Source organism: Spinacia oleracea, chromosome 4 (assembly GCF_020520425.1).
Source record: "Spinacia oleracea cultivar Varoflay chromosome 4, BTI_SOV_V1, whole genome shotgun sequence".
Lineage (NCBI taxonomy): Eukaryota > Viridiplantae > Streptophyta > Magnoliopsida > Caryophyllales > Amaranthaceae > Spinacia > Spinacia oleracea.
Window position 1 is genome coordinate 14,059,623 of NC_079490.1, and position 16,751 is coordinate 14,076,373.

The 16,751-nt window shown below is 31.9% G+C and overlaps 1 protein-coding gene across 1 annotated transcript; it reads right to left on the reverse strand.

The window, feature by feature from the left end:
- Nucleotides 1-3,934: 3,934 nt before the first annotated feature.
- On the reverse strand, nucleotides 3,935-4,987 carry LOC130471335 (uncharacterized). The gene has a single exon (XM_056841395.1). The coding sequence runs from the start codon at nucleotides 4,985-4,987 to the stop codon at nucleotides 3,935-3,937; it is 1,053 nt and encodes a 350-aa protein (XP_056697373.1).
- Between the last annotated feature and the right edge of the window lie 11,764 nt (nucleotides 4,988-16,751).

Here is a 16,751-nt window from a genome sequence, read left to right on the forward strand (position 1 = left end):
TTTAATGCATTGTGGACAATTGGACATTCACATTTTCCATACTTGACTCTTAACACTCCCCCTTGAATGTCCATCCTTAACTACGTACTAGTTGTCTCAAAAGACATGCTTGGTAAAACTCATTGGGATAAGGACCATGGCTAAGAAAAAAGAGTACAATTTTGTGATTATATGCTTTCGTATACTGCCTCATTAAAAACCTTGTCAGGAAAAACCCAGTGGGATAAAAACCTGATCGAAGGGAAAAAGAGTGCAGTGCATATAGTACTCCCCCTCTATTTAGTATAGCTCACGAAGACGACGCATTCCAAGTTTGTGTACCAACTGTTCAAACCTCTTTGAAGGAAGAGATTTGGTAAACAAATCTGCAAGATTGTCGCACGATTGAATCTGTTGGACGCTTATCGTTCCTTCTTTCTGGAGGTCGTGTGTGAAGAACAATTTTGGAGATATATATTTTGTTCGATCACCTTTGATGTACCCTTCAGTTAATTGTGCGATGCATGCAGTATTGTCTTCGTAGATGATGGTAGGATTTTCCGTGATTGAGTTCATTCCACATCCTTCTTGGATATTGCTGATCATTGACCTGAGCCATACACATTCTCGTCCAGCTTCATAAAGAGCAATCAATTCCGCATGGTTTGATGATGTAGCGGTCAATGTTTGTTTCGTTGATTTCCAAGATATTGCAGTACCCCCATAAGTGAACAAATACCCAGTTTATGATTTGGCCTTTTGTGGATCTGATAAGTATCCGGCATCTGCATATCCAATAAGAGTAGCATCCTTTCTTGGCTGATAGAGTAGACCAAGATCCGGTTTTCCTCGTAGATAACGGAATAAATGCCTTATTCCATTCCAATGTCTCTTTGTTGGAGAATTGCTATACCTGGCTAACAAGTTCACAGAAAAGGCAATATCGGGTCTAGTATTGTTAGCTAAATACATTAAAGCGCCAATTGCACTTAGATATGGTACTTCAGGACCAAGAATTTCTTCATTTTCATCTCGAGGTCTGAATGGATCATCTTTCATATTCAAGGATCGGACGATCATAGGGGAATTCATTGGATGTGATTTGTCCATGTAAAAGCGTTTTAATACCCTTTCTGTGTAATTTGATTGATGGACAAAAATTCCCTCTTTCAAGTGCTCAATTTGTAGTCCAAGACAAAATTTGGTTTTTCCAAGATCTTTCATCTCAAATTCTTTCATCAAGTATTTTGCAGTTTGTTCAAGTTCTCTTGGAGTTCTAATGATATTTAAATCATCCACATATACTGCAATGATAGCGAATCCTGACTGGGATCGCTTAATGAAAACGCAGGGACTGATTTGGTTGTTTTTTAATCCTTCTTTCACAAGGTATTCACTAAGATGATTGTACCACATCCTTCCAGATTGTTTTAGTCCATAAAGTGACCTTTTCAGCTTTATGGAAAGTATTTCTTTAGGCTTGTGGTTTTCTGGTAATTTTAGTCCTTCAGGGACTTTCATATAAATGTCTGCATCAAGTGACCCATACAAATATGCGGTCACAACGTCCATTAATCGCATTTGCAGTCTTTCGAAACTGTCAAGCTTACCAGAAATCTTAGTGTAGTTGCATCAACTACTGGAGAATATGTCTCCTCATAATCAATCCCTGGTATTTGAGAAAAACCTTGGGCAACTAGCCTTGCCTTGTATCTTGTGACCTTATTGTTCTCATTTCTTTTTCTCCCAAATACCCATTTGTGTCCGACAGGTTTTACACCCTTTGGTGTAGTGGATATTTTCCCAAAAACTTCTCGTTTTTCAAGGGATTTCAGTTCTGCCTGAATTGCCTCTTTCCATTTTGGCCAATCATGTCTGCGACGACATTCATCCACTGTTTTTGGTTCAGGGTCATCATTATCAGATATCAAATCAATTGCAATAGAGTAAGCAGATATTTGATCAACGATAACATTTTTACGGTTATAATGTTTCTTGGTTGAAACATAGTTAATTGAAATTTCATCGTTGTCGACTTCTTTATGATTTTCTTCCTCCTCTTTGGGAGGATCATCTTTATCTTTATTTTCCTCTTCATCTGGTCTTTCATGACCTTCTTTTGGAGGATCAATATTGATTTCATTTGTTACTCCATCAGGCCTTTTTACTTTTCTTGGCTTAGAATCTTTTGAACCAAATGGCCTTCCACGTTTTCGTCGTGCCATAGACTCATTTTCAATGGCCTTATGATCAGTGGGAATTTCAATGCGTGCAGGTGCATTCTCTGCTGGTATATGTGACTTTGTCACCTTCTTTGTGTCCGTGAATGCATCAGGCAATTGATTTGCAACACTTTGTAAATGAATAATTTTCTCGACTTCTTGTTCACATGAATTTGTCCGTGGATCAAATATTGACAGTTGTGTTGCATTCCATGTGATTTCAATCTCCTTTTTTCATGGGTCCACTTTCTCTCCCCCTAAGGCTGGGCATACTGACTCATTAAAATGACAGTCAGCAAACCTTGCCTTAAATAAATCGCCAGTCATTGGCTCAAGGTATCTAATTATGGATGGGGACTCATACCCAACATAAATTCCCAGCCTTCTTTGTGGACCCATTTTTGTGCGTTGGGGTGGAGCAATGGGAACATACACGGCACAACCAAATATTTTTAGATGTGAGACATTTGGTTCTCGACCATATACCAACTGTATAGGTGAGAACTCATGATAAGCTGTCGGTCTCAATCTTATTAATGTTGCCGCGTGTAAAATAGCATGGCCCCAAGCAGATGATGGTAATTTTGATTGCATTAACAATGGTCTTGCAATCCATTGTAGCCTTTCAGTGACTCACCGAGACCATTTTGTGTATGTACATGAGCCACTGGATGTTCAACAACAATCCCAATCGACATGCAATAATCGTTAAAAGTTTGGGATGTAAATTCCCCAGCATTGTCGAGTCTTATTTTCTTTATTGTGTGGTCTGGGAATTGATTTCGTAATTTGGTGATCTGGGCAAGTAGAATTGCAAATGCAACATTTCTACTTTACAAGAGACTCACATGTGACCATCGTGTCGAAGCATCGATCAATACCATAAAATATCTGAATGGTCCACTTGCAGGATTAATTGGCCCGCAGATGTCTCCCTGAATTCTTTCTAAAAATGATGGAGATTCAGTGGCAATTTTGTTTTTGGATGGCCTTATAATCAGTTTGCCAAGCGAGCATGCAGAGCATGTCAATTCATTTGATCGGGGTATTTTAACATTCCTTATTGAATGCCCGATTGAATTTGCTACAATCTTGTGCATCATTCCTGTTCCAGGATGAACGAAACGGTCATGCCATAATCTAAGCAAATTCTTGTTATCTAACTTCTTGTTAGATATCATATTTATTTCAATTGGCCGTATATCCATACGATATAGCCCTGGAGAGTATGCTGGCAATTTCTCATAAATATGTTTCTTGCCACATTTTTCTACCGTGAGGCATAAATATTCTTTTTGATCCGCTGTCATGTTTCTAGATGATATCCATTTTGACGCACATCTTTGAAACTTAAGAGATTTCTTCGAGATTCACTCGAATATAAAGCGTCATTAATAGTCAATTTTGTTCCATTTGTGAGCACAATGCAAGCTTTTCCGGATCCTTCTATTAGCTTTGCTGTCCCGGAAATTATATTGACATTTGCTTGGTACATTGTTAGTTTTGAAAAATACTTCCTATCTTTTAAGATAGTATGTGTTGCTGCACTGTCCAGAAGACATTGGTACTTGGAATCAACTTCAGGTAGATTCATATCTTCATAAATAAATATGCAATTAGTTTAGAGAAACGATTATAATAAAATACTTTATTCATGAAAATTAGAAATTCATAACAAGGTAATCGAAAAATACATAAAAAAAACGATACATGACATAGTTTAGATGGGGTATTTATATGTTACTATTATCCCCAAATATCAGATCATTGCCACTGTCAGGGTGATCATTGAAGAAATCAGATACATCAAAGCTTGGCCCTGAGGGATTTTCCTCATCTACATAATTTGCCTCAGCAACTTTTCCTTTGCCTTTTATGGAGGCTTGGTACAGATCTACCAAATGTTTTGCAGTACGACATGTTTTCCCCCAATGGCCAGTCATGCCACATCTAAAACATGTGTCTTTCTCTTTTGAGGGGGTGTGCTTTTGATTTCCTTGTTGATTCCCTTTGTGATTATTATTTCTAGGGCCCAGATAACCCCTGCCACGACCACGACCACGGCCACGGTGGTTTCCGCGTCCTCTACCGCGGTGGTTAAATCTTCCACGTCCACCTCTATGGGCAACATTTGCCTCAGGTGGGTTTGAGCTTTCAACGACGTTCGCTTCATTGAATGCCATAGACCCAGTTGGTCTAAGATTATGGTTCTTTAACAGAAGATCATTATTCTGTTCAGTAACCAACAATAGAGAAATCATCTCAGAATATCTCTTAAAGCCCCTCTCTCGGTATTGCTGTTGCAATAGAATATTATTCGCATGAAAGGTGGATAGGGTTTTCTCTATCATTTGATCTTCTGTGACCGCTTGATCACAGTATCTCAGCAATGATACAATTTTGAATAACGTGGAATTATATTCACTAACACATTTAAAATCCTGGAACCTCAGATTAGTCCAGTCAAATTGAGCCTTTGGCAGGAGCACCCTTTTATGGTGTCCATATCTTTCTTTAAGACTATCCCACAACTCTTTGGGATTCTCCACCATCAGATATTCAGTTTTCAGGCTATCATGTAAATGATGCCTTATGAGGACTGTGGCTTTGGCCTTTTCCTGCTCGGTGGCAGTTTTGATTTCTGTGGTGCCTGGAACCATTATATCTTTTATGGTATGATCCAGTCCTTGGGCCTTTAAGTTCATCTGTGCATCAACAGTCCATTCCAGAAAATTGTGCCCAGACAAGTCTAGCACATTGAATTGTCTTTTCATCAAATATCTCATTTTAACTACAATCAAATAATCATTAAACTTAGTAATCAAGATTATAATTAATTAATCATATTCATAATAATTAACTATTAAAATTTTATGTTTTCTTCTCCCCCTTAGTTTATTATTATGAATCCCACATAAATAAATCAAATAATTCATGGTAATGACGTTAATTAAAAGCGAAAAAAAAATGATGATAACATTAATAATAATATTATACATATGGTTAAAAAATTAAAAATGCGACAAAATGCAATTAATACATCAAAATGGAGAATGAAGTACTACAAAAATTATGCATTTTGTTCTTACTTGCCGGAAATAAACAAAAAACTGGAGATCTTCATTTGTTGAAAATTATGAAAATCATTAATGCCATAAGAAGGACTACTAAGGCCATCATTAAAACAAAATATTATTTTAATTTTCTTAAATCTTCCTCGAAGGTGAAGACGTGTGGAGGGTCGGGGTTGCCGGCCGGAAACATGTTTGATCGGAAAATTGGAGGAGGAAAATTTTGTGTGGTTTTGGATAAGAAGTAAGAAGGGGATAAGATGTTGTGTGGTGAAAATGGGACGGGTAATCCCCCTTTTATAGGGGATAAATCATGATTGTATTATACAATTTGTTACAGTAAACTGGTATATTATAGTCTAAAGAGGTTAATAGTTTTATTACTTACTACCAAAAAAATATCACTGTGGATTTGAAAAGAAATAATGGATATATAGAAGTAAAATGGTAAAAAGATATCCCCCGGGATGCAAGCCGTAATGGTCCGAGAACCCTAGTCTGTTTAAGAGATCGTGGGTTCGAAAAACAAAAATAAAGATGTAGCTGAAAATAAAGGCTACATCGTTTTTACCAAAAAAAAAAATTATTTTATTTTAAGTATAGTCTAGCTATATGCATGTAGGCATGCAAAGGAATAGTATATATATATATATATATATATATATATATATATATATATATATATATATATATATATATATATATATATATATATATATATATATATATATATATATATATATATATATATATATATATATATATATATATATATATAGGGGAGGGATCATGTGAAAATACATCCTTATGTGAGTATACTAATATATATGAGAATGAATCTAATCCGTAGGATTAGATTCAATTTAATGGCTAGGATTAAATAAGAAAACCCATCCAACTTCCAATTAAAACCAATCACTTTTTCATTAAACCCACATAACTTTCTCTCTCCAGAACCTCCTCTTCACTCTTTCCCTCTCACGCGATTTTGAACTCCCTGTTATCCCCTCAATTTTCTCTCTCCTCTGAAGAAAACCGCCATCGCAGCCTCCAAAACGGCAAATCGCTCCGTCGTCGCAACTCCAATTATTGATTTAAGGTAAATTCGAGTTCAATTGTTCTACATTTCTTCTCGCCTTCTACAATTTTTCCTAATTTTAACCTAACATTTTCAATTGAAGATGATTGGAGTAGAAAAACAATACGAACGACGAAGGTAAGCGAATTTGTAACCTAATTTCTAATTCGTTGTTTTTATACATTAATTGAAGATCATTTTTGTTAAATTTTGATTTTCAGCAAAAACAAACACGACAAACTAGCAAAAAATCCAGACGATAATGAAGAGTAAGAATTCGGTGGTTTAATTGTAGCAAAATTTATTTATTGATTTCGAAATTTTGTAATTATTTTCGGAATTTCTCATAATTTATTTTTGTAATTATTTGGTTTGCAAATATTTGGATGTTTCTAGCGATTTTGAAATTTTTATATTCCTTATATTTGATGTTTGATGCAATTATAAATGTTCTGAGTTTTATGAATTTTTAGTATTTTTAATTAGAATTTAATTTGTGATTTTTTGAATTGTTTTGAGAATTGAGAATTTTAAGATATTTTCGTCATTTTAAGATATTGTTTTGATATTTTTTGAATGTTCTGAACGACATCATGAATAATTTAGAGTAATATTTTATACTCTCAATACTTTAGAACATGAAGCTTAAGAATGTAGAACATCATAAATCACTGTGTAGAACATCACAGATCACTTTGTAGAACATCATAAATCACTGTGTAGAACATCATAAATCACTGTGTAGAACATCATAGATCACTTTGTAGAACATCATAATTGCATATGTTATAATTACAAGTGCACATGTTCTGAATTTGAAAGCTAGCTAGTGAAATTAATTATATGTTGTCTTATCTGACGTTGTTTGACAGTTTTACTAGTTGATATTATCTGTTTCCATCTATTAGTTTAGGTGTTTGAGTTTCCCTGATGGTCTGTTCCTATGTTGCTATGACATTGTTCACGTGTTGTTGGTTTGGTTTGTAGTTCCATGCCTTAAGTTATTTTGACAGGTTTAAGAATCAATTTGAATATGTGATATTTTCATCTTCACTTACTTATTGTTCACTTCCCGAGATTCTTATCAAACTAAACTGATTATTACTGATTCCTATTGACTAAATTTGTATTAATGCTCGACTCGTTTTTCCTGGTGTATCAAAGTGTGTTTAGGTGTGAATTTGATCACTGTGTTTTGAATTTGACAGTTGCTCCAGAGATAAAGATAACTGTATCATAGAATTTGTGAACCTTTGTCGGGATAATATGTGCGATGGCAGTTTGATTATTTTGGTGGAAAATGTAGAACCCAGAGGGCAAGTTGCCTAATTTTCTGGTTGATGATTGATGATTCATGAGTGCAGTCCCATAATAGATCCTTGAAGTGTCTCCAACTTTGAGTAGTTTCTCCTTGGTTTTCAACCTTCCCAAGCTTGCTAACCATGATATGAAACCAACTTTCTAAGTGAAATTGAGCTGGCCAACTCTCATCTATGTGCTTATATTATATTTCAACATTAAGAATTCAGAAACAAGTCATAATCCATATAACTGGTGCCTTTGAGCTCCTTCCTTGATATCTTTTTCTGAATTCAGATTCTCTATTTGAGCGAGCTACATTACCCCTGATGTGCTTTTTGTTCAAAATTCGCTGTCTTTCAGATTCCTCTTCCCATCTCTGCAGTAGACAGACAATTCCAACAAATTATAAGTAATTGACATCTACTGATATAGATAAAAATTCAGAATGGGAAGTGTCAACACAGTCCGTTAGTTGCCCACCTGCCTCAATGTGTTCAATCTGTAGAGGTTTTTGCCCTTAATTAGGAGATTGTCATTTTCAATGTTTCATGTGTTGTTGTTACGTTGTTCCTATATTGTTGTTTTGGTTTGTAGTTCCATGCCTTAAGTTGTTTTGCCAAGTTTAATCCAAAATAAAATCTCTCAAATATAAAACAATATCTCTCTAATATCTCTAAACATCATATCTTAGAACATACAGATTAACTGCTTAGAACATGTAGCTTAACTGTTAGAACATATAGGAATAATGTACAGAACATATAGCTTCACTTGTTAGAACATATAATTCAATTGTTAGAACATATATACATTGTTTATAACAGAACTAAATTTATTTCATGTGATGCAGGGTAATCGAAACTAACAACAATAGAGAAACTGAAGCTAACCTCAATGAAGAAACCGATGTTAATGTGAACAAAGAACAAGAGGAAGTGAATAAGAAACATAACAAACTAAGGAAACATGTTGCAAACAGGAAAGAGAGTACAAAAATTTTTGTTAGAGATGTCAAGAAGCACAAGTCTATAGTTGAGGTGCGTTCGGGGTCACAAGACTGCGTAGAAGTGGATAACAATTCAAGGTCGGTGAAGAAGAAGGAGGAAAGACTTTTGATCCAAAGAATACCAGCAAATTGGTTCATGGCACTTATTCCTAAAATTCCCAGACAACACAGAGCTTCCATTAGGAAGATAGGCTTTGGTGCCTTCCTTGATTTGCATATTGGTGCCCATAAGTCAAAGTTTTCTGTTGAACTTGTAACAAGCTTAGACACCAACAGAGTTACTTTGGTCATGTATGGCAAAGAAGAAATAGATATTGATTTGGATGACATACACCTTGTCTTATGTTCTAAACTAGCATTGCATATGTTCTGAATTAACATTGCATATGTTCTAAACTAATGTTGCTTATGTTATGAATTAACATTGCTTATGTTCTAAAGGTTTACATGTGTGTTTTGGGCTTCCATTTTTGTTTCTTTACATAATTTTTTGTCAACAATTAATAACTTGTTTGAATATTTTTTTAAAACCTATTAGCTCAAATGGTAGAGCAATGTGCCATTGCACATGGATGTAGGTTCAAATCCTACATAGGTTGTTCTATATAAGTTAAATACATTTAAAGCCTTTTTGTCCGTGTTCTAAAAAGTTAAGTCTCGTGTTCTAAATACTTTTTCATATGTTCAAGAATTTAAGAGAAATGATAATTCACATTTCAATGATAATAATAATAAGGATTAATTGACCAGAATAATCCCAACTTTAGGTGGTTTGCTTTTAATAATCCCAACTATAAGTTTTTTTTTTAATAATCCGAACTTTTACACATATTGACTTTTAACGGGCCTAGCAGGTAAGTTACTTACTGTCGCAGGTAATGTATGGCGTGGCGCTGACATGGAAATAGAGAGTTAGTTTTTTTTTTCTTTAAATGCATTTATTCCCCCTTATTTATTTTCCTTAATAAATCTCCTTATAACCCTTGTTTCTCATTTCGTCATTTTCTTTGATTCTCCACCCAAAATTTTAAATGTTTTCAAACCTCATATTTTAATGTGACATTTAATAGCTGAACGAAGTAAACCTCATATGTTAGATCCACCAGGTCATTTTCGGGTTCAAGGGGGTGTATTCCTTTGGGTTTTTTTTTAAAGGATACAGAGTTCAATTTATTTAAATGGGTTACTACCAGTAACTTACTAGTAGTAACAAGGTTGATGACCTTTGATTTCAGTTATTTGAAAGGGATACAACCATAGCAGAAATGGTGGTTACCAAATGAAGCACGATGAAGATGATGTAGTATGATTTAAGTTTATTTACCAGCCAAATTAAACAAATAACACAAAGTAAAAACAAAAATGTCAAAATGAACCTCCTTTTACAATCAAAAAATTGTCAAATTACAATCTAAGGTTAAACATACGAGCATGGAAGGTGTTTGATTTTTGTTTTTATTTTATTTTACAGCAGATGAAAAACAAAAAGGGTTTAACTTTGGGTGAATGGATATTGAATGAATGACGTGTACCAAATTTTTTAGAGAGAAACTAAAAGCCCAAGTCCAAGTTTGCAAGTGTTTGCCATTTTAACAGGTTACCGTTTTTTGGGATTGTTAAAAGTCATTAGGGGTAAAAGTTTGGATTATTAAAAAAAAAAACATAGTTGGGATTAATAAAAGTGAAACGTTCAAAGTTGGGATTTTTCCAGTCAATTATTCCTAATAATAATAATAATAAATAAATTCAATGTGTAATGTATTTAACCTCTTTTATTTTAAAAGTTGAAATATATATAATGAAATTCAATATTTTAAAATACGTGTTGCTTATGTTCTAAATGTTTGTGACTTCATGTTCTAAAAACAAAAGCTAATGTTCCAAAAACTGATACTTATGTTCTAAATTAAATAGAACTGATTCAAAAGTAAATAGAAGTGATTCAAAAGTAAATAGAAGTGATTCAAAAGTAAAGAATCATCAAATACGAGTTAATACCATAAACGGAATACAAAGAATTGCCTATGTAGGATTCGAACCTACATCATTGTGCAAGCGCACAAAGCTCTACCAATTGAGCTAATAGGCATCACTTGACCAACAAACTTACCGCAGCAGAAGGCCAACATCAACAACAATACGAATCAACTAGGCAAGAAGTCATCATCACTGGTCCCAGTTGACAAAACACAACAATACGGTCTTACCTCGTCTTCCTTCCATCCCCCAAAAAGCTTATTATACGATTCTTCTGTTGGAAATCTATGATAATGTCAAATAGGAGCATAAAGATATGCAATTCTACGAGAGATAAAATAACTAAAGGCCAACCTTATGGGACTGCTTGATTTTTTTCTAGCAAAACCAGACCTTCGGGTTGCTACCTGTGCTACCAGATACGATTTGATGGTTGACACGTGACTTTTCTTCTTCCTGCTTTTCTGCATTGGGGTCAAAGTTGCTGATTTGTATCAAGTAAAGCATTTAGACAATTGATAAGCCATTGTTAATCTTGATCAATATCAATCATGTTCCCATTGAAATTCACCTCCAGCAAATTGTTCATAAACCATTTGAACAGTAACAAAAAGTCATGTTCTAAAAGCCATGGCAAATGTTCTAAAAAACCATAGCAAATGTTCTAAAAGCCATAGAAAATGTTCTAAACCTTAACCCATATGTTCTGAAAACCATAGCAAATGTTCTAAAACTCAAATCATATGTTTTAAAACTTTAACCATATGTTCAAAAAATATGGCAAATGCTCTATAAACCAAAAATATGCATCAAAAGATTTTTTTTACGAACGATTACAGACATATAAGATATTTATGCAACTAGTATGGCTGCATGAGGATTCATATTCTAATCTCGTTGTAACAACTAGTATGGGTGCATGAGGATTCATAATCTAATCCGATAGAACATTATGTTAAACTTTCAGAACATGTAAAGAAATAATTCAGAATTTAAAAAACAATGTCACATGAAAATGAGAACAACTATACAAAAAACTAGAATCAAGTATTCAGAACAAAAATACTATTACTCAGAACATTGGAACGATTATTCAGAACATGTAATGCAATCATTCAGAACATGAAGAACAATTTCTCAGAAAAATGAGAGCAAATATACAGAACACTAGAAACAACTGTACATAACATAAATCACTATTATTCAGAACATTTAAAACGATTATTCAGAACATTAAATATAAGACACATTAATAAGAAAACTCACTGGATTTCGTCAATGATGAGGTCGGACTAGGATGAAGTTCCGATGACATTGCTAAATCTGTAAATAAGAATTTGAACACAGAAATTAAAATACGAACTGAGCAGAACAATTCGATAATAAAAAAAAATTAAACAACAACAAATCCAAAAATCAAAAAAATAAATCAAAAACAAATTAGGAAATCAAAAAACTAAATAAAAAACAAAACAGGAAATCAAAACTAAATCAAAAAATCAAAAGCAAAATAGATCAATAACAAAATCAGAATTCAGTAATCAAAAACAAATTTAAAAGCACAGCTCAATAATCACGTAATCAACAAAATTTTAAAGCGCAAATCGACAATTTAATAATCATGTAATCAGCAAAATTTAAAAAGGCAGCTAAATAATCACGCAATTGGCAATTAGATAATCAACAATTCAATAATTTTGATAAAAAGAATAATTACGGATCAGATGTAAAATTAGGTCGAAAATCAGCAAATAATAACTTAAATATGAAAAACAAAATTGCGAAATTGATATAATACCTTTAAATAAGCAATTAGATGAATGTATTCGAGAATATGATTGAATTCTGAAGCAAATTTGAAGATCAAATCGACCTTGATTGAGGTCCTACAATGGCGGCATGGTGAAGAGAGAGAAGAGAGAAAACAAGGAGAAAGGAGAAAGAAGAGTTTAGAGAGAGAAAGAAATCAGCGTGAGAAGGAAAAAATCAGATGGGTATATATTCAAAGAATTTACAAAAATGCCATTAGTAATCCCTTGATTTTCAGCGGTTAGATTAGAAACGATCCAAAGGTCAAGAATTATTCTCATATAAGATTGTGTTCTCACATAGAAGGGGTGTTCTCACATGAGCCTTCCTCTCTCTCTCTCTCTCTCTCTCTCTCTCTCTCTCTCTCTATATATATATATATATATATATATATATATATATATATATATATATATAATGATAATGCATGGCTAATATTACTATGCATGCAGGTAGTACGTAAGAGTGCATATATACAACTATGCATGAATGAAAAAAAAACAACCAAGTGTCATAAATGTAGTACACAAGAATATTCTCCTTTTACCAAGTTGATCATAATACCGGTAGCAATGTGAACTCTCTTTTATGATTAAAACGGGTGTTTAGAGTTTCTGATATAGAGGATCCCAAATATGGGCAACTATAGAGCATACTCCTCAAAATATTTTGTTAAGAATATATACTACATTTTATAAAAAAATTTGAGTAACAGCTAAAAAATATACCTGAGGAAAATTGGTGCTGATAACGTGTTGTAAGGTAATAGGAAGAAACTGAAAGTTTTAACAACAGATAGAAGAAGAACTCATGTATTACTCGTATGAGTTGTGTTCTATACAAGCAATTTACCACCCTATTTATAGTAGTAAAATTACTATTTTTTGTCAAGCCTACTACTAGATAGGTATAGTAGGGTGGTAGAAAATATTGCTATACATTTAATGCATTGTGGACAATTGGACATTCATATTTGCCATACTTGACTCTTAACACCCAAAAAAATATTACAATTTCATAAATTGAATATTAGATTTACCGTAAGTCACTCCAATTACTAGAATTACTTTTTGGCAATGATTAATATATTTTTTGTTTTTGGTGAAAAACAATGATTAATATTGTAAACACCATTGTAATACAGTAAACGAGATCATCCCAAAAGTCTACCACCGTTCCTCTTGAAGTCGCGCTCGATAGTCGTTACATGTAAGTATATTATTCTCCTGAATCCTATAAATAAAATAAAAACAAAAATTGTGTCACTGAGATTATAAATTGAACAAAAATTCAAGATGATTATAAATTCGTCTTCAATATTGAACAAATCTGTACCTTTTAAAAAAGCTAGGTAGATTGAATATGTTGTACTAAAACACTTTCGTCAATTTTTATGCAGTATAATTATTATTCGTCATTGAAATCGATAACCACTATCAAATAACTTCCAAAAGATAAGGTAGGTTTTGCATTGTCCCATTAAACAAAAAGTTATTGAACTATTCGTGAATTTTTATTATGAGATGCTCATTTCACATGTATGTAGGTTCAGTTTTAAGTTCGTCATCGCATACAATAACTGTGTCGATAAACTTAAGCATAATAAGGTTTTTTTCCGTCAACTTAGAATTAAAAAGTAAATCGTAATATACACGTTTTGTCTTTAAATATTGTTTTTATATGTCATTGAAAATATAACACTTTTTAATAGAATTAATAATAATCCACACGTTTGAGGCTGATTAAATCAAGGATAAACATAACTAATGTTGTCAATAAGTCAGGAATTTGTTTTTTTGTTCCTTTTCTTTTTTGGTACAGTGAGGGTATACAGTGCACAATTTCTCACCTCAGGTTGAAAAATTCATTGAAAGTTTTCAAGAGTGGTTCATTTATATATATACTTCATAGGAATTTCTTTTTTAAAGTGATCAAACTTTGTGAACACTTTTTCTTGCCTTATTAGTTGTACTAACACATTTTTTGTGTGTGTATAATCTCGCATGCATCGCGTGCATATAAGACTAGTATTTTAATAGCATAGGCATTCTTTAAAAAAATTCAAATAATATATGTTTTTCAATTGCAATAAACTCTTTTTGGAAGATATTTATTAATTAATGTCAGTGTTTTTTAAAATAAATTACTTTGTATTAAGTTTGTTTATGATTTTGTAATTATCATGGAATCGAAGTTTTTTTATTTAAAATTTAAAAACACAATGTCTGTATTCTACTTTCAAATATTTTTTCTGGTTTTTGTAATATTCTTGGGAAAATTTTAAAATATTAATTAGGCCATAAAATCGGATATTAATATTATTATCTTCTACTCCGTACTTACTAAAACCTTAGCACAATTATCTTTTCCTCAAATAAATATAAAAAAGTTATTTTTTTGTTAGAAAGTATTTACTAATTTCGTTAATATTTTAAATTAGTGTTGTCATATTATAATTTTTAAATTTCAACATTTTTTATTTAATTACAACAATCAATAATTTCTTTTTTAAAATTATAGAAAATTTTAAATTTTAAATTTGTTAAATATTTCTTCAAATAAATCTGAAGGTAGTTATCTCTTCTTTTTTTGTGGCATGAAAGGTCAAAATTGTTATAAATATATTGTATTGTGGATGCCCATTATACCTTGACATCATTATCCTATATAATGTATGTATATGTACATATTATATAGATGGGAATAAGATCATAACCGCTTGTTTCTCTCTTCCCTCTCTCTCCCTTTCTCCCTAATTTCATAATACGTTATCAGCACCATGTTTATCTACAATTTATTCCCTTTTGATGGGTGCTAATAAAGCTCAACAAGATGCTTTGGTGTAATGGGTCAAACATTTGTTCATTCTTTCCTCTGCAACCAACCAAAAAATATAAAATTTGTATTTTCTCATCGTTAACTTCACATGCTTTTAATCATTTACAATCTCACTTCTGGTGTGTATATGTGTATTTTGAAATTACATTTGTACTCATTTATTCACCCATGATTATACTATATTTTACTTTCACATCCTCGATCATGACTATTGACATTATCTTCACTATCTTTAGTCATACAATTTCTCATTCATTTCTGGAAATGGTTTACCTAATTGAACGTGATCATAATACTTTTCTTCAGGATTTCGTTATTTGTCTCATCCACCAAAAAAGACAATATATAACTATTTAAAAACACTCTTAGATCTCTCTCAAAAATATTGTGTCTGCAGGACCACACTAGTTTCATGAAAAAAATGTAGAGTATCTTGACAACAAGATTTAGAACCAATACCCTTTTTCTAGCGGTAACATACATTGGTCAAATTTAATTGTTATTACGTCAATGATCAGGTTAAACAAGGAGTATGGTTAAATTAATAATTGATGATACTTGAATTTTAAACGGAGAAATATAGTCAGAAAAATTCAGCAGAAACATTCTTTTTATTTTTTTAGGGAAATGCAAAAATAATTTTGTAAGTATATAAATACAACTAAGTAATACTAATTCAATAAAACAAAAAAAATATATATTATGAAATACTAAGTTGTACAGATACGATAAATTATAGGGAATATGCATTTTGGTGGAAACGATAATTAAGCGTAACTATAATATAAACATCCCGAAAGTATATGTTTTAGTTATCCGCAAAAATACAAAAAAAGAAAAGAAAAGAAAGATATTTTGGGAAAATAATGGAAAAATATATTTTAGGATTATAAAATTATAATTTCTTATATTATAGTTGCAATTAATTAGGGTGATTTCATAACCATAGGATTCTTTCCTATTTCCTAGTTTATGCTTAAATTAAAATAAGTAATAAACATTACGTTTTAAATCAAAATAAATGACTACGGAGTAACTTTTTTTAAAAGAATTTCGTTGACTTCATTATTTTTCCTAAATTAAAGTTGCAACTAATTAGAGTGATTTAATAATCATAGGATTATTTCCTAATTCATAGTTTTTGGTTATTTCCTATGATAAAAAAGATATATTACGTTTTTAATTAAAACTAAATTTGTTTCAAAAAGTTACGTTTCTTATTAACTTACGTAAATTTTTAGAATATTATAATATATTTCATTAAAAAATTATGTTGTTTTTTTCAAAAAAAAAAAATTATGTTTTTATTATAATAAATGATTAATTATTTTTAGAAAATTATTTTTTTATTATAATTACGTCATCTGTCAAATAAATGATATATTTTATTTATCTAATTAATTCAAAGTTAATAATATTTAGGGTTAATTTTTTCTTTCCATCACGAATCAGTTGAGTTCTTCAAACAA

Bases quoted from the DNA above. Each gene is read 5' to 3' on its own strand.
- LOC130471335 (XM_056841395.1), bottom strand. From the start codon at position 4,987: ATGAGATATTTGATGAAAAGACAATTCAATGTGCTAGACTTGTCTGGG.